General features: G+C 54.9%; 8 protein-coding genes across 8 annotated transcripts; 3 read left to right on the top strand and 5 right to left on the bottom strand.

Annotated features, from left to right (window-relative positions):
* Positions 1-604: 604 nt before the first annotated feature.
* fabG-12 (3-oxoacyl-[acyl-carrier-protein] reductase FabG) lies at positions 605-1,887 on the top strand (the record flags this gene model as incomplete). Its single annotated transcript, XM_037317433.1, has 5 exons — positions 605-919; positions 1,062-1,239; positions 1,346-1,432; positions 1,542-1,691; positions 1,739-1,887. The coding sequence occupies 5 exons, from the start codon at positions 605-607 to the stop codon at positions 1,885-1,887; spliced, it is 879 nt and encodes a 292-aa protein (XP_037184240.1).
* A 65-nt stretch (positions 1,888-1,952) lies between these two features.
* On the bottom strand, positions 1,953-4,389 carry uba2 (Ubiquitin-activating enzyme E1-like; the record flags this gene model as incomplete). Its single annotated transcript, XM_037317432.1, has 5 exons — positions 1,953-2,256; positions 2,306-2,652; positions 2,708-3,712; positions 3,771-3,941; positions 4,099-4,389. The coding sequence occupies 5 exons, from the start codon at positions 4,387-4,389 to the stop codon at positions 1,953-1,955; spliced, it is 2,118 nt and encodes a 705-aa protein (XP_037184245.1).
* Positions 4,390-5,369: 980 nt separating this feature from the next.
* Positions 5,370-6,523, top strand: CGCA056_v002172 (Queuosine salvage protein; the record flags this gene model as incomplete). The annotated part of the gene is made up of 2 exons (XM_037317431.1): positions 5,370-6,297; positions 6,351-6,523. 2 exons carry the CDS (start codon positions 5,370-5,372, stop codon positions 6,521-6,523), a joined length of 1,101 nt encoding a protein of 366 aa, XP_037184246.1.
* Positions 6,524-6,753: 230 nt separating this feature from the next.
* On the bottom strand, positions 6,754-7,395 carry cdm1 (DNA polymerase delta subunit 4; the record flags this gene model as incomplete). The annotated part of the gene is made up of 2 exons (XM_037317430.1): positions 6,754-6,927; positions 6,982-7,395. 2 exons carry the CDS (start codon positions 7,393-7,395, stop codon positions 6,754-6,756), a joined length of 588 nt encoding a protein of 195 aa, XP_037184243.1.
* A 461-nt stretch (positions 7,396-7,856) lies between these two features.
* On the bottom strand, positions 7,857-11,345 carry rec14 (Meiotic recombination protein rec14; the record flags this gene model as incomplete). The annotated part of the gene is made up of 5 exons (XM_037317429.1): positions 7,857-8,227; positions 8,279-8,824; positions 9,578-10,251; positions 10,757-10,785; positions 10,890-11,345. 5 exons carry the CDS (start codon positions 11,343-11,345, stop codon positions 7,857-7,859), a joined length of 2,076 nt encoding a protein of 691 aa, XP_037184244.1.
* A 632-nt stretch (positions 11,346-11,977) lies between these two features.
* Positions 11,978-12,431, bottom strand: CGCA056_v002169 (putative 54S ribosomal protein L32; the record flags this gene model as incomplete). The annotated part of the gene is made up of 2 exons (XM_037317428.1): positions 11,978-12,024; positions 12,083-12,431. The coding sequence occupies 2 exons, from the start codon at positions 12,429-12,431 to the stop codon at positions 11,978-11,980; spliced, it is 396 nt and encodes a 131-aa protein (XP_037183333.1).
* A 747-nt stretch (positions 12,432-13,178) lies between these two features.
* CGCA056_v002168 (Septin-like protein spn2) lies at positions 13,179-14,357 on the top strand (the record flags this gene model as incomplete). The annotated part of the gene is made up of 3 exons (XM_037317427.1): positions 13,179-13,293; positions 13,407-13,969; positions 14,028-14,357. The coding sequence occupies 3 exons, from the start codon at positions 13,179-13,181 to the stop codon at positions 14,355-14,357; spliced, it is 1,008 nt and encodes a 335-aa protein (XP_037183332.1).
* A 711-nt stretch (positions 14,358-15,068) lies between these two features.
* On the bottom strand, positions 15,069-15,825 carry CGCA056_v002167 (Guanylate kinase; the record flags this gene model as incomplete). Its single annotated transcript, XM_037317426.1, has 3 exons — positions 15,069-15,323; positions 15,389-15,708; positions 15,816-15,825. 3 exons carry the CDS (start codon positions 15,823-15,825, stop codon positions 15,069-15,071), a joined length of 585 nt encoding a protein of 194 aa, XP_037183329.1.
* Between the last annotated feature and the right edge of the window lie 7,943 nt (positions 15,826-23,768).

Raw genomic sequence — 23,768 nt, 5'->3', positions numbered from 1 at the left:
CAAGACCCCCGAAACCAGGTCCATCCCAGTTTCTTGGAGAAGCTGAAAGCCTCCTGTCTTGTTGCTACTCGTGTCTCTTCCCCCCCCACCCTGCGATTTCAGATTGCGCATGTTGCATTGAATCAGCTTCGGCGTCCGAGAGCTTCATGAAGGATCAACAAGAGCTATCTTGCTGTCCCTCTAGCTTTCTTCCACTCCCCGCCCAACCTTGGGTGCTGGTGAACAAACCGAAAACGGCCAATACGACATTCTGACTTCGCACATCTTCAGCCGTTCAACCTTGTCCATCTTCCACCTCGGGACATTCTTCCATCCCTTCCTCGCTTCCACCCCACCAACACCAACATCCAAAATTTAGACTCAGACACACACCCCACACCTCCATCCAGTGCCGTGTCCCGCCTCAACCCAGAGAGCTCCCCACCGTCTTCGTAAACGTCTCCATATCCATCAAACCAAACCAACTCATTCACACACGCAACTCGTGACCCCCAACATCCCGAGTGCTGCGTAGTACGCAGTATACGGGCAACCTCAATCTTCCCAAACGCGCAAACTCAGGGGCCGCGTACCATTGACGCATCCACCCATCCCACCAACAGCAATGTCCGGCGTCCTCCTCCCCCTCCGCGCCCGCCATGCCCTCATCACCGGCGCATACGGCGGCATCGGCGCCGCGATCGCCGCCCGCTTCGCCGCCGAGGGCGCCCTTGTGACCCTGCTCGGCCGCAAGGAAGACAAGCTGCGCGAGCTCTGCTCCCAGCTCCCACCCTTCCGGGACACCCGACTCGCCCCCTTCACCGCCGCACCCAACACCAACACCCGTCCATCTCTGGATGAGAAGCCCCCGGCGCACTCGTACGCCGTCATGGATGTATCCGCCCAAGGCCGCGATGAAGCCGTACTGGACGACATCTGGGTTCGACCTCCCTCTCTTTCTTATTTCTTTCCTTTCAATGCATCATGGCAGAAGCCATATATATCTCTTGCTTCACTAGCTAGCTAGACAGCCTCATTCGCGTGTCGTCATCCACTAACAGAGGAGAATGGGTCGCCCACAGAAACGGACGGGCCAGATAGACGTCCTTGTCAACGCCGCGGGTATTGCGCAATTCCAGCTGTTACAGAATACCTCACCCCAAGCCGCCAGCGAGCTACTCGACACCAACCTCATGGGAACCATCTTCATGTCGAGGTACGTGGCCCAACGCATGAAGCGCAGGCGCGCAGACAGGGATGGTAAGTCATGGCATACTTGCCACATAATCGATCCGATCGCTCCCGCACAGAGTGTGCCTTTGCAAAGCACTGAGCAACCCAGCTGACTTGCTCCTGAACCTTTTAGCATGCATTATCAACGTTGCGAGCTTGCTCGCCGAAAAGGGCAGCCCCGGCACCAGCGTGTACGCAGCGTCGAAAGCTGGCATTATTGGTATGTTTTATCTTTCTCTTTGGCTTCGTTCCTCATCGCACGTCTCCGAGAGGTCTATCTGTTGCCTCCTCGCCCCGTTTGTCGTGGACCAAATCTAATCTGCCGAAAGGTCTCACCCACGCTCTCTCCGTTGAGCTGGGGCCACTGCGAATCAGGACCAACGCCATAGTTCCCGGCTACATAGAAACCAATATGCTTGCCTGTAAGAAACATATCCTCGCCCTATTTCTTATCCGCAAGCTAGGCTTCCGAAACCCCAGTAAGCCAATGTTCCTGATCAGAACGGTGCTAATATACAAATTACAGCAATGTCGAGAGAACCCCTCGAAAAGCGAATCCCACTTGGGCGGCTGGGTAGACCTGATGAGGTAGCAGACGCCGCCGTCTTCCTGGCCCAAAACACCTACGCCAATAACTGCGTCCTCAACCTGGATGGTGGGCTAAGTGCAGTCTGACGAGCTAGAGCTCCCTAGGTTGTGGAGAGACACACCTGGCTTCAAATCAACAGACCCTTGCAATATCAGTCGTCAATGACGATGGCTCCACCCGTAGAATCATCTACGAGGACCACATCATCACTGCTGCTAGTCGTTGCGACCTTGGCTTTCTTAGCCTCGATCGGTTCATCTCCATCGTCAGGCCGCGGCCGCTTGAGGTTTGGCGATTCTTCCGAGACATCCAACGAGTGCTTGCCGTTCTGCTGGCTTGTACCATTGGACTCTGCCGCCGCCGGCGCAGGTGTCTCCTTCTTTGGCTTACGAGGGATCTCGGGTTTTTGATCCGCGGTCATGCCCTTAACGGGCTTATCCTCCAGAGGCTCCTTGCTGCAAGGGGTTAGCTAAGATTCAAGACAATAGTATGAGGGGGACGCACGATTCTTGTATGCTGATGACAACGTTGACGAAGGGCTCGTCGTCGTCCTCGTCGATAACAGTAAGGAAAGTGTCTTCTGTGATTCCAAGCTCACTGAGCTTCTTGGACAGGTTTTCGGTCTCATCAGGGTCGTAAAGGGGGCCAGCATCATTGTTCAGGGCGAACTCCTTGTCGCCATATCCAAGCTCCAGGCGCACAAAGTCTTCAACGAGGTCCTTCAATGTGGCTCTAGACATGTCGACGGAGACAGTCGTCTGGTAAACGCTGCAGACTGGGCATTCCGGGTTAGGGGCCCGGTACTTGGTCGCATTGAGCAGACGAGCAGGGTTGTGAGGGGAGATGAACACCTATACAGACATTAGACCGCAACTCCAATCACCGCTGGAGAAGACAAAACTTTACCTCCTTAGTATTAGTGTATTCACCCTTCAGGACTTTAAACGACTGAAGGACACACAGACCAGCAACGATGGCATTAGTCGTGGCAATCGCTGGGATGATGTTGCCTGCCATTTGCTTGATGTCGAAACGAGACTTGCGCTCGATGCCGAAAATGGAAGAGCGGATGTTGGCGCTTGCCGTCACGAAATCCAAGGTGTCCTCGTCATCCTTGTCAAAGGTGATCAGAGGTTCGTCTCCTCCGTTTTGGTGCGCCTTCTTCAGGTCTTGCATACGCTTGCTAAGACGATCCAAGCTGTCGACGAAGACGGCAAAGTTCTCCTCCAAGCTCCACACCTTCTGGCCCTCCTGCAGGATCGACGCCTTCGCACCCGAAGCTTCAGTAGATTTCTCCAACAGCTTCTTGTAGTCAAGCGGCTCAGGCTTTCTCCTCGACTTCCACATGTCCTCCATCGATGCCAGTCGCACAATGTCGCTGTTGTAGACCTTGTCGAAGAGAAGTTGAGGGAATGCCTCAGTACCCAAAGCGTCGCGAATGGCGCGCAGGGCAGCGGCCTCCTTCTTCAGCTCCTCAATCTCCTTTGCGTTGTCGGCATCGGCTGAGTTGTCGAACGCGGACTCGTCCTCGCTGGCGCCAAAGATCTCGCTGAGAAGGTAGCTCTTGCCCCACACGATGCAGTGGATGGGCTGGCTTGGCGTGCTTCGAATCGTGCAGACTGGGAAGGACTTTGGCGTCTCCTTTGGGGTGCAGTCGTAGCATGCCGTAACACCCTTCTTGATGACCTGGACATTGCCGTTGAATCCTGTGGTGCCACTCTCAATCAGGGGCACATCCGCCGCCAAGCACATCCTGTTCACGTGCCGTCTGGCCTCGAGATTGTCGAGCGCATTGAAGACGATGTTGAAGTCTTTGAACCATCGGGTGTTAAACTGTGAGTCTTTGATGTTCGCATGGTGCGCGACGATCTTGACCTTGGGGTTGAAGGCCTGCGCAGCATCTTTGGCAACCTATCGACCTGTCAGCACCGCGACACCTGACACTTGGCTGCTACGCCAGGAAACCTACCAAGGCCTTGGACTTCTTGATGTGCTCGTGTCTGAAGAGGAATTGACGGTTGAGATTGCTCAAGTCAATGGTGTCGAGGTCGACGACGTGGATCTCGCCGTAACCGGTGAGCACGAGGTTCTTCAGTAGTTCGCATCCGATGCCACCAGCTCCGACCATCAACACGCGCGCCTGCGCAGCCATGATTAGCTCAATTGTCATTTCAATTGCATCCGACAGCACTTTTGCATGATTCGGCAAGTTTATGGGACAAAAATGGAAGTTGTGGGATGGGCGTTGCGATGGAAGGAAGGATCGCGTGGTCTGATGCGCCGGGGCCGCGACGTACCTTCTTGACGTTTGCGTTGAGCGAGCCGCCGAGCGACTGCTGGTAGAACTTATCACGCCGGGGAACGGCAATCGGTTTCTGAACTGTTTGCGCGGGAGGCTGCGCTGCAGGTGCGGCGGAGGGTTGCTGTTGCTGTTGTGCGGGCTGCTGCTGCTCTTGAGGTTGTGGTGCGGTGGTCGTCTCTGTCGCTGTCGCCGTTGCCGTTGCTGTGGCCGTCGCGAGGGGCGCGGTCGGTTCCGCGGTGGTTGCCGCAGGTGCAGCTGCTGCGTCTGCTGCAGTGTTGGAATCCATCGTTTCCGCGCGATGGTGCTGGTCGTTTTTCGGTCGGGAAAGAGTCAATGGAGATGATGAAGAAAAGGACGAGATCGGAGGTGCGGTAGCAAGCGCGAAGATGGGTGTAAGCTTGCAGCCGCGCTAGGTGGGATGGGATGAGGGCGGTTTCAGTGCGAAGCAAGGCTGCACAGAGGAAGGCAGGTTGAGGTTTTCCCAGAGGTCAGCGGGAGGAACGATCGCCCAGATCAAGGTTCCAGCCAATACCGGCAGCCGGTGACGAGATCGTGCAGGGATTCGAGCTGTAGCTTCCTTGGGGAACTGCCGCGCTCGTGCTGCGATTGGTCTGAATGAGTACATTAAGCGGATCCCTCCCGCGTCGTCGCTTGCACTCTGAGGTGAGCTCACTGACGAGCGCTGTAACCTCAGCGGCTTGGTGCATCCTCTGTCCACTGTGAAACGCTGGACTGATGCCTCCAGGGCTGCCCTGACACGGCACCTTGCCTTAGGTGCCCACCACCGATCGTTCGTCAGGCCTCCACCGGTTCCTGGCAGTGCCTTTGCAAGCTGATGTACAGCCCCTTTCACATGGCAATCAGCCGATTGCGCGGGTTTCCCATTCTGCGCAGCGAATATACGGTGTTGGAAAATAACTGGACGATGGGATTGTACGAGACCCCTCCAAGGCCCTCACTCCTAGGATGATCGCCGCCTGCAATAGAGCGGTGATCCAACAAAAAACAAACGGGTCAGTGCAGCTGTATGGGGCGCGGGCTCTCTGCCTCTACCGCCTAGGCCAAAGTTCAAACCTGCGTCGTCCCCTCAGTGAAAGAATTGCAGAGTCGTCGCCCAGAATCAGGATCACCCAGGTGCAGCATCCACGGCGGCCGTATTCGTGCAGCATACGAAAAAGGCAAGTCGCATTTGGGCCAAAGGAGAAGCCGTATCTGCAAGAGGCACCAGCCACGCCGGGACAAGTCAGGGGCAGAAACATCGCAGCCATGTCTGACGACGAGGCCGACCCGGAGCTTTTGGCTCTCCTCCGCCAGCACTTTCAGAAGAAGCTCAACGTCGACGACGAGCCTGAGACGGGCGTCCTCGAGGGAGCCGAGTACGTCTACGACAACTCCATCGATGTCTGCATCGACATGAGGGCGACCAAGCGTGCTGCTGCCACAATCTACGCCCAGATGGAGCAGAAGCAGTACTCGACGGCCACCTGGGCCGAGCACGAGCTGCATCCCAAGACCAAGGACGACAGCACCGCCGCCTTCATCTTCACCATGGATCTGCTTAACTTCTGCTTCTGGTCCGAGAAGCCAGAGGATGAGCGGTTCGCCGTCGAGTACCGTGGCAAGACCTGGACTGGCTACTGGAGCATGGTCGCTTCGCTGCAGAGGGCTCTCGAAGAGGGCATCCCCATCACGAGCTCTGACTTTTGGCAGAGCGAGGATGAGTGTAACATGGAGCTCATGAGGCACGTGTTCAGATCCAAGACGGAGGAGGAGATGCCTCTGCTCGAGGAGCGCCTGACTTGCCTCCGTGAGGCTGGCACGGTGTTGTATGAGAGGTACAACTGCAGCGTCACAAAACTCATCGAGGCCGCCAACGGCTCTGCGGCAAGGCTCGTCAACCTTCTCGCCCGCGATTTCGACTGCTTCCGTGATGAGCACGTCTTTGAGGGTCGCAGGAAGCCGGTGCGATTCCTCAAGAGGGCCCAAATCCTCGTAGCGGATATCTGGGCCTGCTTTGGCGGTGAAGGCATCGGCGCCTTCCGGGACATTGACAAGATCACTATGTTTGCCGACTACCGCGTCCCGCAGATCCTCAACACCATGGGCTGTCTGTACTATAGCCCTTCGCTGGCGACGGCTATCAACTCCAAGCGGGTTCTGGAGAGCGGAGCGAGATGGGAGCTGCAGATGAGAGGTCAGTTGAAATACGCTACTAGCCCGAGGGCTTAGATGCTAACTCTGGTATAGCATGCAGTATCTGGTGTGTCGAGTTGATCAAGCGGGAGATCCAAAAGGACCACCCCGGTACGAGTGTCAACGCCATTTTGATTGATTTCTTTTTGTATGATACCATGAAAGAGTTGGAGGCTGCAGGCACCGAGACGGTGAACCATCACAGAACGAGGAGCATTTGGTACTGAGCTACTTCAGACCATTGGAGAAGACTTCTGATGCACCTTCAGTGGAGGTTTAATTACAGACGTTGACTTTCGTGCCGAGCACGTTTTCTTTGACTATTCTACAGCTTAATTCTCATTCCCATGCCTCGTATACTCGTGATGCGAGATGGTTCTCAAGCCAGTTCAACTCCAAACGCCAGTAGCTTCGTAATAATATAATCGGTCTTGCCTGACCTGGAGCACCCATTTGCTCACACAGATCCAACTGCAGTCGAGTTCATGAGCTCATCCATGTGAGCCCGCTCAATGTTAGAAGTGCCCTTCTTCTCCTCCTTGAGCAGAACCGCGAGCACCTCGATAGGCGGGTTCAAGCCAAGCCTGTCAGCCCGCTCCCAACGCTTCATGCGCTGCAGACCAATACACGGCTACACAATTGTCAGCGTTCCCACTCCAACACACCAGATCAAGAAATGACTTACGCCATACTCCGAGCTCACATCAAAGTACCGTAGCACCTTCTCCGCCAAAGTCACATCCTTCTGGTGAACCCGGGGCGCAATGCGCTCAGCCTCGATCGCCTTCCAGTACTTGTTGATCTGCGCATCGCTAATCTTCTCAGCGCGGATGACAGCCTCCGACTTCTCGGGGACCTCTTCCTTTACTTCGTCTTCCTCTTTGGTCTCGGGCTCGTCAACCTGGATCTCATCGACCTGCACAGCTTCCTCCTTCTTGGCCTGCTCGGCCCTCTCGACAGCGGAGCCGAGGACGGCCGCCTTCTTCAGATCCTTCGGGACCAGCTTCGAGACCTTGTGAGAGAAGCTGATGGTCGACTGGCCCCGAGCCGGGCCGGGTCGGGCTCGGGCGCCGCCTGTTGATCTCCGAGTTGTGGGCATTGTGGATGTTGGTTGTCACTGGTGACCGGGGTAGTGAGTGGCTGTCGAAGTCGTATGGGCGCAGCAGGTCAGATATTCGTCGCAATGATGCTCTTAATGCTGCAGAGACAGATGTATGGTAGTTCTGATAGAGATCACTTCAGGTAATGTCACCAATCGCAGTCGTCGCAATGCGCTCGTTGATCTCGTCCGGATGTGAAAGTGAATGACGAAAGAGGGAAGGAGGCAGGGGCCTGAATTTTGGCGGGGCAACGCGAGACTGGTACGAAGGCACGTGCGCGCCATACCTTCTACGGTGTTCAAAAGCAAGAATCACTGTGATTGACACTGTCCTCTCTGTCTTCATTTCAGCATGTCTATCGTCTGTCTTTGCCATGTAACGCTATATATCGCAGAAACTGCATAGCTTGCCGGGGTATCTGAGATGCACACCAGCCTTTTTTTATCGTCCCACTGCTCCTCTACGCTCCAGTGGCCTCTCTGTAAAACGAGATGCTCCTGTTTGCTCCGGCAGTGCAGAACATCTCACTCCTTCCGGTCTTGGGAAGCCACTTGACAGACCACAGTGCCTTATCCGTCTCGCTGTGCGTAGCTACGCAGGCATAGCGCTCGACTGACCAAACCTTGACCTTGCCGTCCATCGCTCCGCTCAGAAGGTATTCGCCAGTGTCGCTCCAGTCAATGGACGTGATCCACGAAGAATGGCCAGTCAGGTTACCGACTTGCTCGCCGTGCTTGAGATCGTAGATGGCAATGATTGAAGAGTCGCCGGCGGCGGCCAGCCTCGTGTTGCCTGGAGAGAATGCCACCGCGCGAACGGGCTTGGCCAATCCTGTTCATGGGTCAGCTGGGAGGTCTCGAAGGAGAACATATGGGTCCATACCAGGCAGGGAGGACGCAAGCCGACCGGTGTCATTGTTGAAGAGGTACACGGAACCGTTCTGGTGTCCGCTCGCAGTGAACTTTCCGTCTCTGCTCAAGTCGACCGACATGCCGAAGCTGCCTGAGCCAGGGCTTCCCGTCTCATACTCCCGGATCTTGGGCGTTCCCTCTTCGCCAATGTCCCACACGTTTATCCGGCCGTCATATGTTGTGCCTGCCAGGAACTTGCCGTCCTCGCTGAGCGCAATGGCCCATGTCTCGCCCGCCTTGGAGTTCTGATCGGTGACCTCCGAGTGAAGCTTCCACTCACCCGTGTCCTTGTCGACGACCCAGACCTTCAGCTCGCCGGCAAAGCCCGCGCTGGCAGCTACACGGCCATCGCGCGAGGTGCAGATGTGGTGACAGCCGAGCTTGTGGGCACCGCTGATGGACTGAGTGATGGGGATCGCAGGGTCGGCGGTGTGGTGGACATGAAGGGTCGAAGAACCGCTGGCCGAGAGAACGGCTCGGGGTGTAGCAGCGAGCCCGAAGATGTCGGTTATGTGGGCTGAGAGTGTGTTAGCTGGGCTGCGTGACGAACAGGTGGAAGCTCCTCAGAGCTTCAAGCTCCACGGATGTCGCACCATTGTCCACAGTGTGTGTGGTCAGGTATTGTTTAGACTATCTCAGTCAGCTCAAGTTTGGCAGATGTTCGTTCAGAGTTCGCCTACCATGGCTGCCAGTCCATGTGAAGCTTGTGCCGCTGTGGAGGGTACGCGGTTGCGTATGGGAAAGTTGCGACCGCGATGTGAACAGGAAGGTGGGGGCTGACATCACACATTTGCGAAGAAAGACCCCTGCAGTGGGCTTTCTGGCAGGGAGGGGCAATTGAGGGGCGCTACCAACAAACACCACGACCCATGCATGCTCAACCGCAACAACCTCATGTCCATTGAGTTACCATCCAAAGAATATTCTCTTCATTTTGTATAGTGACAAGAGAAAACTTCCGAAAACCAATTACTATTAAACTCCTGCAAGTAGTAAACCATGTTAACCATCCGATCCTTCTTTTGTTATAGATCTAAATAGGTAGGGAGTTGACGAAATATTAAAGGATTACTTCGACCATCCCGACAATTCCTCCAAAATCAGAACACTTTAAGGCTACTGATAGTAATCAGCTGGCTTAACGTCCTCGACTAATATGGATCAAGTCCTTGATGGAACCCCGACCCTGAGCGGTTGCATGCCTCTTCCAGAAGACGCTCCCACGGAAAAGGCAGCTTGTTGGCCAAGGCTAGCTCAGAGGGAGTTTTACCCTGCTCCTGGCCATACTGGCGGGTTCTGGCTTCTATGTCAGCTCCTCTGCTCAGCAAAAGCTTGACCAATGGTGTTCTCTTTTGAACGCAAACGCTCGCAAACGCGCGAAACGGTGGGTGCTGCGGTGGTGCCTGTGCACAAACATGGTGTAATGGAATCCATCCATTGGCGTCCAGGCCATTGGCGTTCGCCCCGAAATTGATGAGCAGTCTTGCAGTTGCTTCGTCGTAAGTGTTGCGCGACAGCTCATGTAGCGGCGTGAGGCCCTGCAGATCTCTCAGCATCGGGCTGGCGCCCCCCTTGAGCAGTTCCAGGACGATTTCGTATAGGCCATCCTCATCATCGACCATGGAACATGCATAGGTCAGTGGAAGGTGCCCATCTAATCTTCTATCGGATCTAAAGCCTTGGGGAACTGGTCCTAACCAACAGCGAGCATTCGGGTCCGCGCCCTCTTGGACGATCAAGCTCACTGCTTCTGGGTTCGGCCCTCGAACGGCCTTGATCACCGGAGGCACTCTCATAGATGTCTCCGCGTCAAGGTGGGAATAGAGGATGGGCAGTCCATGCTCGTGCAAAAAGTCGAAGACTTCCCGGATTCTGTAGCCAGCGTATGGGATCTCGTCACAGTCAAGTCTGGATTGCGGGTCGACCGGGTTCAGGGAGTCAAAGCTTGGGATGCAATGGCAGTTGTCGTGCCTCTGATGCTTCGAAAGAAGAACGCGCGCCTTCGTATGGCACTCGAAAAGGGGAAGTTTAATGGGTACCTTCCAGTTGAGCTGTGGAATTCTGCAATGCGACTTGTGTGCCAGTACTGGATTTAGGAGTGACTCTGGTCCCATCTCAAAGTGCGCTCGATTGTCGAGGAGAAACTTCACAGTTGCTGGACCTACCGTCTGTGTACACAGGGCGAGGCCGAGAGAGTTCCAGTGTTGTACGGGCAAGGAAGGTAGGTGAAGGTCCTGGCTGGGGCATTGTATGAATCCGAATTTCTGGTTGACGCTTGCGCCGTGTTGGATGAGGCTCCTGAGAACCTTGACGCGATTATGTTCCGTCAAAAGGGACCCCCCAAACGAGCTGTGAGTAAAGTAGTCGAGCGCTCCCTGTATTGGGGTAATCCCACACTCATCGCAAGTCAAGAGACTTGGACGGTTAACTCTGTGAGAGCAAGACTTACAGAGTATTTCTCCCAGTCCGGGTTCCGGTCTGGCAGCCCAGTCAGCATCAGCTCCTTTTGAAAGAAGCCATTCGACAGCTTCAGGATGCCCGCCGCGAATGGCAGTCAGTAATGGCGTCCAGGCACTGCGTACGGGCTTTTTCTCATAGAAGAGCGTGCAGCATACGGAGTTGTTCGACCAAGCAGGGCCGCCGTCGAAGCGGCCACATCGACAGTAGCTGTTGGCATGATAGTCGTCGACATCATCGTACACCCAGTTTAACGGTGCTCCGGCCAGGAATGCGTCTTCCATCGTCCGGGTCAGGCCGTGGAAAGCGCCCCAACGAAGAGCGTACCAGTCATCTTGACCACTTTGGGTGTACAGGGTCGGCTGGAGCATGTCGTATAGCCTCGTGCATGATAGCGTCAGGTTTTTGAGGTCTCGAATGCCGTCTCGAAGATTTGTCCTGTGGAGTGTGTAGCCAAAAGGCAACCGCAGATGCGACTTACTGGGAGGGCTGATGTAAGTGACGATTTGGAGAATAATCTCAACCGGAAGGTCTACCAAGCCGGTATATGGATACTTCGTCGCAGTTTGAGCAGTGAACATGGTGTACAACTGTATTGTCTAAGGTGTGGGCTTGGCAAAGGTGTGTGTTGATAATCGATACTGCCGTTGAACTTCCTGTTCACATCGGGAGTCGACCAAGTCAATAGTCTTATATCCAGGACAGCATAGTTTCTCACTTGTACAATGCCTTTGTGAGAAATGGTTGCATTGTTTCCAGCACCTCAAAGGCAGTTGTGTCGACCAAAGCATTGTTGGTCGGACTAAGACCTGTCTTGTACATTTATTTTCCTTCAAGTTGGCTCGTTGGAAGTGACGGCACACCTCCAAGGTAACAGACACCTGTTTGTTGCCCTGAATGACCCGAAGGCGGTCCACCGTGGCTCAAAAGTCCTTTGAAGATGTCGTCTCAGTCGTTTCAGCGTGAACTACCCTCCTTGTAATGTGAGAGTTCGGGTTTGATGGTCTCGACAAGCTGATGGGGCCTCAGAGAGCCGGCTCGATCGGAGACCAGCCGAGAGAAGTTCTGCAACAAGTTGGCAAGTCGCCAAGCAGTCACTGCGATTCTGATTTATCGTCTTAAGGTGATGGATTGTCCCGAACGCCGTATGGTGCTACCAGTCGTACACTTGAATATACACGTCTTTTAAAAAGTTACACAGCCCTTTGGCAACTTAGAAGTACTTTCCCGCTTCAAAGTCCTTCCACTGGTTTTGGATCGCTATAACACCAAATGTCAGTAAGACCACCTCCAGAGAGGTCCCAATTTGGCAACTCACATTTCGTACAGGTGGGGCATAAGACATGCTGCCTCTTGACCTGGCCACATCCAGGACACTTGCACAAAGACTTCACATCCTGCAGCGCCTTTCCAGCCATCTGCCTGTGCCTCTTCTTGGAGTGAGAGGTCTTCTTCTTCGGTACTGCCCGGAGTACGGACTCCCAGATGCCGCCGAGCCATGCGGGGATGTTGAGGTTGATTGCGGGGAGAGCGGCGAGCGTCGGGAACATGGGCTGGACGAGCTGGCGGGTGTAGAGAGAGAATATCCTTGCAGACCTGGAGAAGGCTGGCGCGGAGATCTGGGGAAGAATGCGCAGGGGCTGCGCGGTCATCGCAATGGCGGCCATTTCGATATCGTGCGGCTCGAATTCGTCTCGCAGGCGAGGGTGCTCGGAAATCGCAGTCGCTTCTGTGGACTGTTGCAGAGAAGAGCAACCAGATACTCGATGTTCGATCGTCCGCTCCGACTGGAGAGTACTGCTGAGCCTTGGGCGGCGGTCGGTGTCGTTGGTGTCGCGGCAGCAGGGCAGTAGCGAGCGCAATAGTGTCACCACTTCACGATTTGAGGCTTCGCTCTGTCGTCCAAGCCGGGAAAAAAAAGACGTGCGACCGGGGGAGCTGTCAATTGAGATTCCCCAACCAATCACAGCTCACGTCACGCACGGACGGCGCTTAACCAATCAACGCGGCGAGGACCCCTTTCCCCCTTTCCCTCCAACCCCTGTAGACACTCCCTGCAGGGAAATTATTGTTTGCTGGAGGTGGAAGGAACAACCTATTAGCTGCAGCCAACGGCCAGTGCCTGACTGAGAGACACGGGGGAACGGGTAGCAAAGCACCTCCAAGTGCCAGCACAGAGAAATTACGCTACCCTTTTACCCTTCACCGGCTTGTTCTCCTTCGAAACATCCTGAGTCCTTCTCCAACCGCAACCTCGTGATCTCTTTCTTCCCTCTCCCTGCCCACTGCCATTCCGACCCTCGACTCGGCCCCCAATTCGAGACGAATACTTTTCTTGGAATACAGAAACGTATCTCAGCTTCACTCCTTACCTTTTCGTACCACTTTCGCTCCCCACGGGAAAAGCAGACACGATGGCGCAGCCCCAGACCATCTACCCTCAGTCCCACGTCGGTTTCGACAGCATCACGTCCCAGATCGAGAAGAAGCTGTTGAAGCGTGGCTTCCAGTTCAATGTCATCTGCGTCGGTGAGTTCCTCTGTGCAATTGTCCCCGCGCTGCTCTCTACCGCTCGGTGGGCTGGCGTGCCTCGCGATGTCGCGTCCACCACAGGTGCAGTCGACTGACGCTCCACATTACAGGCCAGACAGGTTTGGGCAAGTCCACCCTGATCAACACCATCTTCGCCTCCCACCTCATCGACTCCAAGGGTCGCATGATGCCCGATGAGCCCGTCCGCTCCACCACCGAGATCCAGGCCGTGTCTCACATGATCGAGGAGAACGGCGTCCGTCTGCGCCTCAACATTGTCGACACCCCCGGTTACGGAGACCTGGTCAACAACGACCGCTGCTGGGACCCCATTGTCAAGTACATCAAGGATCAACACTCCGCGTACTTGCGCAAGGAGCTCACCGCCCAGCGTGAGCGCTATATTCAGGACACCCGCATCCACTGCTGCCTCTTCTTCATCCAGCCCTCAGGCCACTCCCTGAAGCCCATTGATATCGTCGTCCTGAAGAAGCTCTCCGATGTCGTCAACGTCGTTCCCGTTATTGCCAAGTCCGACACCCTCACCCTCGAGGAGCGCCAGGAGTTCAAGGAGCGCATCAAGGAGGAGTTCGCCTTCCACAACCTCAAGATGTACCCCTACGACAACGATGAGTTTGATGAGGAGGAGCGTGGTCTCAACACTCAGATCAAGGTGGGAAATCTCCTTCAAGACAAAGACCCTGTATATCGATTTGCTAACCTGCTTGCAGGACCTGGTCCCCTTCGCTGTTGTTGGCTCCGAGAAGTCCATCATCGTCAACGGCAAGCAGGTCCGTGGCCGCCAGAACCGCTGGGGCGTGATCAACGTCGAGGACGAGAACCACTGCGAGTTCACCTATCTGAGAAACTTCCTGCTCCGCACCCATCTCCAGGACCTCATTGAGACCACATCTCAGATCCACTACGAGACTTTCCGTGCCAAGCAGCTTCTGGCCCTGAAGGAGAGCAGCGCACACGGCGGTGGCAGCAGACCCATCAGCCCTGCCGCCGACCGGGAAATCAGCCGGAGCTCGCAACGAATGACCATGAACGGATACTAGTTGACGAACATCCCCACCCGCGCACTCGAGGAGCCAGCAGGCAATGATATTCTTGGGCGGCCGGATTTTCTGACGACTTTTCAATCTCATGGTGTTATGCGCAGATTAAAGGCACGGCACGGCCCCGGCAGCAAGCGGAGGCTGCATCGACCGATAATTCTCAGGGCAGAGTCAGCAGCAGCTATCTCCGCCGGAAGACATGGGAGAAGTTTGCGTGGGATGAATGAAGATGCCGGCGTTGCGCGCGGATATAGGTCATACCCCCTCTGGCCCTGTGGTCGTTGTTTAAGTACTTGTGCTGGCGAAATAGTCCATTATTCCCCCCTTTCCATCTTACAGCTGGACGCAACTTTCTGTTTTCTTACTTCGACTTTTAGCAGCACTTTGCTCGACTTCACACTTTCTTACGTTTTAATCCAATCGTACTCTAATAGAGAGTTCGTTTCGATACCTCATGGAGAATACACCTGACATGGCTTATGATCCCTCAAGCAACGTGATATGTGACCTCAAAATGGACCAGTATATATTGCCTATCTCGGCTCTATAAGAATGCTTTTAGTCTAAAATGCACACAAAAGACCGCCATGCTATGTCGAAGAAGCCCATAGTTCTTCTTTCCTGAATTTCGTATTCAGTCCCAACGCCTCGGTATATACCCGTCCGATTCCGCTCCTAGCCCGATTTGTAGTTTTGTAGTTTTTACCCCTTTCAAGAAGACTTGTAGACAAAGTCCTCGAGCTGCTTGTAAGCCTTGTCGAGGTCGTCGTTGACAATGGTGATGTCGTGTACGCCAGGCGTCTTGGCGAACTCAAGTTCGACCTTGGCCTGGGCCAGACGCTTCTGGATGCTCTCCTCCTTCTCCGTTCCGCGGCCGCGGAGACGCTTCTCGAGCTCCTCCTCGGAGGGCGGGGCGATGAAGACGTAGCGCGCGGAGATGGAGCTGTTCTTGATCTGCTTGACGCCCTATTTGTAACACTCCTATTAGCATACCTCCGCCTCGGAAATACAGGCGAGCTGTGTGAACGTACCTCCATCTCAATGTCGAGCACGACGACCTTGCCCTTGGCGGACTGCTCCTCAATGGTGGCCTTGGAGGTGCCGTACGAGTTGCTGCCAAAGGTGGCGTGCTCGACGAAGCCGTCCTTGGAGACGAGGTCAGCGAAAGCCTCGCGGGTGACGAAGTGGTAGTCGACGCCGTCGGCCTCGCCCGGGCGCGGGGCACGGGTGGTGTGCGAGACGGAGAGGGCGAAGGTGTCCGGGTGGCTCTCGAAGAGGCGCTTGTAGAGGGTTCCCTTGCCGACGCCCGAGGGGCCGGAGATGACGAGGGGACGGCGGTCGGAGGGGGGGACTGGTGTTTTCGAGAGTGTTAGTCTTCTTTTCTCGTCTGTTTCCGCACCCCGTGCGGCGGTCAGGGAGGAGGGCGGGCTGTGGATTGCGATGGTGCACGCGACGTACCGGGAGCCATTGTGCCTAGATGCTGTCTTCTTGAGAAGCTGGGAACGGGAGGTTGACGTGGGATTGCGCGGGCGACCGGTCGGAGGCGGGGCAGCATAGGGGAGGCGGAGATGTAGGCGATGGATGGGGGGAGGAGGCCTTAGAGTTTCGAAAGTCAGGTCCACGGATTCGGGGACGGAGGGGCGGTGCGGGCGGGCGGTCAGTCGCACAAAGAGCGGGAGTCACCTCACTCATCCATCCCTTGGGGTCGAGTACCTGATACTAAGGTAGCCATTGGGAGGTACTGTAGTGTACCCCCATCGCTGTGGTGGGGGTCTGACTCTAGCTTGGCCTTAACGCCGGCAGAAATTAGGTGCCGCTGAAGACTCGGGACGTTGAGTCAGCGGGCGGTGAGTGAAAGCCGTTGAGGGATGAACCCCTACGGTTAGTTGAGCATCACCGGTGTTGAGACCACGGATACGCATCTGATATTGAGAACAATATGGCAATTCAAGATTCAAACCTACCCTAACTTGGTAACCTCCATGCACCAGGCCATGATGAACAATATGTCGAGTCGCTTGATGCCAGTATTCAAGACCCAACAGCGCTGTGGGACAGTAAGTAAGACCGTTCCTTGGCGAAGTTGAGGTGCGCTTGCGGTGGGTTTAAAATGCAGTGAAGGGTGAAATGGGCACCCTGGCTTGACCTCGCACTTTGCAGAACTCAGCCTTATGGAACAGACAGGGTCGGCGCACGATATCCAAACTTGGAGTGATGCCGCAACTCTACCGAGCCATCGTCTGCCAACCAATATTGAAATGCGGAATGGCTCGAGTCGCATTGGAGCTGTTGGCCCCGGCACATTAACCTCACGTCACAGCATAGGGTACAGAAGAGAATGTTATCAATGACGCATTCGCATCTATTCAGGTTTATAAACAAACCGCGGGGAATCTATGTCGCCAGAAAGAAACCAATTCATAACCTCCAAGCTGACTATTAAGCCAAGTACCAAATCCTGTACTCATGAAAACTTTACAAGAAAAGAAGAGCAAGAAGAGGGGCGGCCAGGGCCATAACCTCAGGACGCATGGAAACTCCGGCGCTGGTAGCGCCGCCGGTAGAGGTAGGGGTGCTGGTAGCAGCAGCACCAGTGCCAGTGGCGGCCTGGGTTCCGCCGGCGGTGTTGGTACCGGGAGTGTTGGAGTCATCGCCAGACAGAGGAGAGACAGCGAGGTTGGTGAGCTCGGTGGTGCCGTCGGAGGCGTAGACCTTGTACTTGACGGACCAGTCAGAGATGGTGATGATCTTGCCGGAGGGCTTGGGGCTGATGCCGTTGTCGATCAGATCCTGACCACCAGGGGGGACGGCAGGCAGGGTGAAGTTGTTGTTGAAGCCCTTCTCGGTGATGAGAGAAGAGTCACACTTGGGAGCCTTGGGCGAGGAAGAGGAAGCCTTAGTAGCCTGGAGGGTCTTGAAGTCGACCTTCTTGTACTGAGTGGCCAGGTTGTCGTAGTCGACGAGAAGCTTGACAGACTTGTCGTCGTTGACCTTGACGATACCATAGTTGTTGTCCTCCTGGCTGTACTCGTAGACGAGACCGCCGGAGAAGACGGAGTTCATGTCAGAGCCGTAGATAGACTGAATCTCGGTGAAGACGCGAGGGGTAACCTTGTTGCAGCCAAACTCAGAGAAGAAGACGGGCACAGACGTATCCTTCAGGTCGGCAACGAGCTGGTCGTAGGTGGACGTCTTGAAGCTGGATTCACCGCACCAGGAGTAGGAGTTGAGGCCGAAGAGGTCGGCCTTGCTGGGGTCGTTGGCGTCACCGTTCTCGGCGCAGGTCAAGTAGTTGAAAGAGTCGACGAGAATGGAGCGAACGTCAGCAGCGGAGTAGCCGACGGGAATCTTGCGGTCGGAGTGCTTGGAGATGTAGTTCTTCAAGTCACGGGTGATGGCGCGCAGGTAAGGGGGGACATCTCTGGCAGTCTCAACGTTGTTCATAACCTCGTTGCCGGAGAAGAAGGCCAGGGTGTTGGGGTAGTTCTTGAAAGCCTCGACGATGGCGAAGGTGCGGTTCATGTAAGCGGCGTAGTAGCTGGTCCAGGGCTCGAAACTGGAGATACTCTCGCCAACCAGGGGAGAGTTGACGTCGAGGACCATGTACATGCCAGCGGCGTTGAAGATGGAGGCGCAAGCATCGTGGTTCAGGTTGGGGTCCAAGTTGTAGACACGGATGGTGTTGGCACCGAGACGCTGGAGGAGGGCAGCATCGCGCATGCAGACATCAGCGTCGCTGAGGGGATCCTTGTTGTGCTTGGGATCGTAGCCAGCGCTGCCGCCAATCTGGTAGTCGAGACCAACGATCTGGAACTTCTCGCCGCCCTCGGTTACGAAGGCATTGCCCTTGACGGAGAGGGGCTTGACGGCAGCAGCCAGGGTCGCACTAAGTGCGATGAGGGCAGAGTGAACCTATTGAAGTCATGTTAGAGTTGGGCGTTCTGCAGGTCGACGATGTAGGGCTGGTAGTGGTGGAGGGTGATCGACGAGGAGGCGTTTGCAGGCTGCAAGATCCAATCGATGGGGGTTGGCTATGTGCTCGTGGCACGACAGGTGTTGGCTGAGTCTCTTGCGCCCTGATCGTCGCCGCGATGGATGGCTGCGACAAGAGACAACCTCCTCGGGTGCGCCAACCGAGCCAATGGAGAGGGGAAGGCGTCAGAGCGGTCGGATTTTTACTTACAAGCATGGTTGCAGTACGCGCAGGGTGAATGCGACGTTGTTCTGTTGTTTGCTGAAGGGTATCGGGATATTAGACTCTGGCGTAGAAGTCGTACCGTACGGCGATATTCGTTTAGTTCGCTGGTGCGAATCCAAGGAGTGACGTGAAGATGAAGGTTGGTTATGGGGTAAGCCAAAGACGAGAAGTGAGACACTTTTGTTGGCGTGGTGAGAGAGTGACAAGAAGAGAAGTATGGTGGTGAATGCCGGGATAATCGGTGTTCTCGATCAGTATTCGCACCTTCCGTGAAGTAGGCAGGCGTGGTTTGGATACGAGAAGCAGGCAAGAGGCACAGGCACAGGCGCGACGCGGTCGGGCGAGTGACACTGTCTGTCAGCGAGTGGTATGAATTAAGGTAAGGTGTGAGAGAGACGGGAAAAGGAACCCAGGCAGGAGTAGGAGGGGGAGTTCGTAGAAAAAGAAGAGGAAGGGGAAACGGCGCCAACAAGAATAGGCCGAATCGTGACATGTAAATTAAAAATGGAAAAGGCAAGTGCATGGCTCCTCCCCTCCTCCTGGGCTCCCGCCTGCTGGATACGATGCTCACTGGATTTGTCTCATCTCGGCTTAGCGTCACACACATCATCTCCAGTCCGTGGTTTGTGCCTTCCCTAACAGATTGGATACATCCGACTACCACGGCGAATCAACCTTCTCGACGTCGGGCCCTGTGCGGCGGCGACTTTTCTTTCCTTCCCTCACCGCACCGGGCACTTGCCGCCCTCATCAGCCCAGTCGTCTCAACTCTTGAAAGCCAGCTATTGGCCGCCGCTGCACCGCCGCCCCTTTGGACAGCCCACGGTGCCAAGAGAAAGTTGAATTGGTTTCCAGCTCGCAGCTACTTTCTTCCAAACCCCCTCTACCACAGCACCACCTCACGTCCGGTCCCTCCCCTGCTGCCGACCCTTCCTGGCCTTGGATCTATCCGTAGCCAGTCTCGCCGTCGCTCCCGTAGCGCGTCACCACTGCCTCGAAGTCTCTTTACCTTTCTTGCCGGATGCCGCTCCGTTTCCCTCAACTCCAGCGCTGCCCCTCCTTCGCAAACAGAGACCTCCTTCGCGAACGACACAGACACAGACACAGCCTCCCGGGATCTCGATTTCTGACGCAAGGCCCTTTGAGGGTTTGAGGGGACACCGGCCTACAGGGTTGAGGCTTGGGGCCCGTAGCAGACCGGAGGGGCCTCTTGGCTTTCTCACTGCATTATCCCGCTACTTTCGCTTCTCGCTTCGCTGTTGCTTCTTTTCGCGCACCGTCGCAGGCAGAGAGAAACGGGAAAGGGGACTTTTGCCTGACAGCATGGGATGGCTCGGGCAACGGCCTGCCCCGCGCTGGCCTCTCACATCTCTCTGACCTGAGGGTGATGGGTGCTGACTAGTCGTCCTGCAGGTCCTTCAAAGCTTGGCTACATGTCTAATTACCTCACCCCGGTCCGACTAATCTCTCTCGCCGCCGTTCTCCATTGTGGCCCCTCGTTTATCTGCAGGTCTAGCATGCAGGCCCGTTTCCCCTAGCCTTGTGCCTTAATCCTCTGAACGGACGACATGCTCTTTTCAAGGTCTGTCCGTTGGTTGGTTTTGTTTTGTTTGTCGGTTCTTGAAAACTGATTTCTATTCCCCCCCTCAGAGTCCAAGCCGTGGAATAATCTCTCTGATCGCAGCAAGACGTCACAGCCAACAGAAGAATACCCCCTTTCTCGTTGCGAAACACCTTGAGACACTATAGACAAGCTTTACAGGACAATGCGCCAGGCTAGCGAGACCCGGGGTGCGAGGGGACAAGTCGGAGTGATTGACGGCACAGACGAACGACACAACCGCAGTCGCAAAGTCTCCAGCCCACCAACGCTGCCCATGCGGACCGCAGCGCACAAAAAAATCCGATAATCTCACCTCGAAATGGTGTCATGTCCCTCACTATTGCCAGGGTTCGCCTGCGAAGACCCTCTTTGTCAACTCGTCCTGGGCCATGCCCCTCGGGCAACCCGCTGTCTTCGCAACTCTCTTCCAAGATGGTTTGGACTTTGAGCCAAGAGATTGTTGCTGGGCTCGTTGCTGAGTCCAGCCCTTTGTTCTTGCACTCTGAACCACGTGAACCACCCTCAACTGGCCTAACTGACTTTCGGGCTGATTTAAGTGGAGATGATTAAGCCTCCGAAGTCGATGATGCCCAGAAAGCGGCATGGTCGACTTCACAAGCTCGAGTAAGCCACGCCGGTTGCTGGACCGAGCCGCAAAGAGAACACAAATCCAGGGCGCAAGTCAAACGCCGCCGATGGTCTTCAACCCCTTCTCAGCTCACCGTGCTGTCAGGTACTAGCGCAAGCCTTGTGCCACCGATGGTCTGGAAAACGCGGAAGACTTCGCGTGCCGAGGAACCGTAAAACGAAATTCTCCTACCCAGTCCCCGCAAAGCCTAACGATGCCCCCATCGCGCCAGCTCTGAACCGTCGTCGCCGGCTCGTTCCTATGGGCGCACCATATTGGAAGTTATCGTATTCGCCCAGGGTCCTCTTTCTTCCCCCTCTTCTGAGGTCTTTCTGCCCGAATGACCTCAGGTCGGGTGCAGATAATTGCGATGGGCTTCGTATTCCACTTTTCGCCCCCATACGAATTACACGAGACAGTGAGATAGGCGGGATCCATTTTTCATGATCACCGCGACACTGCCACCCCCGGCCGGCAGCCTGCATCCGAGACGTCATCGGCTCCGACGGCTCTCCTCCGTGCCACCGTCGCACCCGTCCACCGTCCGACTTGAACCGTCCCGGACGTTTCAATAAACACAAACAGTTCCCGGGGCGGTGCGTGGCTCGGTGGCGATCCTTCTCAGCCTAGCTACGGTAGATTAGAGATATTAAGTCTTCTAAGCCACCTTTTCTTGCCGCATCCCGAGTTCTGCTTTTCTCACGCTCGGTGCACCAGAACCTCTTGACACGAACTGGTTCTTTGGATGATCGGGTCTGCAACGCCGTCACGGCAACTCAGTTTCCGTCAATCGGCTCGTGAAAAGGGGCTTTCTTCGGCGTAGCACCGCCAAGCACCTTTCCGCAAGACTGGTCATTGCGCCAAGCTCAAATGCAAATTTAGGGGGCTACAGCAAACAACTGGTCCGCTTGGCCATATCGCCAGCTTCTCGCCAAGATGCGACCCTCTCCCCTGCATCAAAGCCATGGTTTCTGCTGATCGGATAGAGTCCCTAGACGGGGCACATGTCTATCACGAGCTAGGAAGACCCCATGGCGAGGGAATCGTGAATACCCGATCAAGTTCTGTGAAGCACGTATCATCGCCAGACGTATCACCTTTGTCCATGGTAAGCGGGCTTCGACAAGAGGATGCTACGAATATGACCTCCGCGGGCTGAGAGCCGCTGATTGACGTAAGAGAGAAGTGTCAATCGCGTTATACTCGCAAAACCATGACCCTTTGGAGACGTTCGATTATTTTGGTATGTCCAGGCACCGCTCGGTTCGTAGACCAAGTGCCTCTTTGCCGTAATCCAAGCACAGCCTTTTCACTTCGTGAAGATCCCGATGAAAATGCTTTCAGATGTCGAAGAAACGCCAGCGCACAGCAGAATCTGCCTCCTTGCCTCTGAACCAAGCCTTTCACGAGCAATCGTAAGGAGGAGATCAGCAGCAACTGCCGACTAGAAGCCAACTCAATCAGGCTGCGGACCAATGCAAAATCCCGCAACTCGTATTCTGCCGCAGTATGGGCCCAAGAAGGACCACTCCGGCAGACCGCTGATCAAGTTGTAAGAACCACATGCTTTGCCTCAATTCGGGGCTTGGCTGCTCATCACCCATATTTGCCCAGAAATGACTCGGCCAGCAAACGTCGATCAAGTTGACGGAGCACACTTTGGCTAGACTTGATCGCAGAGTTTTCGGGAAACAGCGTCACGATGCTTAGTCGACATTTATCGAAGCATAAACAGGATTTTTCATGGTGTGGCGTAAACCTCCACAAAATGGATGTGGCTGGCTTAAAAGGTGGGAGTCAACAGAGTTATCGAGATATCTTATCTATCTCGGTTTGTGATGTGACAATTTTCGTGCTCCGCGGACACGTAGAAGACGGCCTCGGCAGACGCGATGGTAAATAAGCTGTGGCTTTTCCTGACTACGTTGCAACGCTTCCTACAATTGTGCCTGCTTGTAATTGTAAGACAGAGGCTCGTAAGTTGAGCTCACCTGGGGGCTAAGTTATCTTGCCCCAAGAATGCCCGACATGGAGTTACAGGTTCTTCTGTGACGAGAGTCTTCTCACGAGATCAGAAGACGAAGACTTCCTCATGCTGTCAGAAGTAGCAAGGACTGTTTTCGAGGCATATATTCCAGCACGACCTGCATGGGACTCACTCACTGCAACACCCATTGTGATTATTCGTCGGCAGTGCTGGGTCCCGGTCCTCATTGGCTTGCGTTTCCAGGACACGGCATTCATGAGCCGCCGTCTATGACGACCACGGCATACCGGCAGTGACGAGAACGGCCCGTCCGGTTTAATGGCACCTGGACATCAAAAAAAGCCGCGAAGAAGCTAGCTCGGATGTGCGATGGCTATGCCGCTCTGCAAGTCCAAAGAAAGGCCAGTCACTCGTCTCTGAATGTATCTCCATACTATTTTGACATGTTTGGCGACATACATAACGTGCCTTCCAAGGCTTTCTTGCTAACTGATACGTGCACAGGAAGCATGTGACCGTATATGGGCGTAAAGACGCATGTTTTTGGATAGCTTCGCGTAGGATCTGTATACCAAACTAGACAAGCGATAATAGTCAAGCTCTTACTATTTCACGGTCTTTTTTGTTGTCTTACTTTATCAAAGATAACCCTGATCGTATGCTGATAATCACGTATCATGACGAGCAAACGTAAGGCACTATTGAAAACCACGGGATACAACTAGCTCGTATCCTGTTGGTCTGGTCGCGATATAATTATAGATGAAGTGACAGTGTACAAAACCATAACATTACCCGGACAGAGACACAGAGACCGTAGAAGGCGGTAACGGGGGCATCAATAGAGACAGAAAGGTCAACAGTAAGGTTTTGAATAAAGTCCAAGTTACCAGGTATTGTTGCTGATCCATAACGTAACACCCAGGCCAGCTGTCGAGAAGTGGCTGCTGGTATAGCTCGAGTGGTGCAGCCTTCCGCACAAGGCAAGTACATGG

This window comes from Colletotrichum aenigma (assembly GCF_013390185.1).
Source record: "Colletotrichum aenigma strain Cg56 chromosome Unknown KSG_Cg56_contig02, whole genome shotgun sequence".
Lineage (NCBI taxonomy): Eukaryota > Fungi > Ascomycota > Sordariomycetes > Glomerellales > Glomerellaceae > Colletotrichum > Colletotrichum aenigma.
The sequence above is the reverse complement of the archived record's forward strand: the minus strand, read 5'-3'. Positions and strand labels throughout refer to the sequence as shown.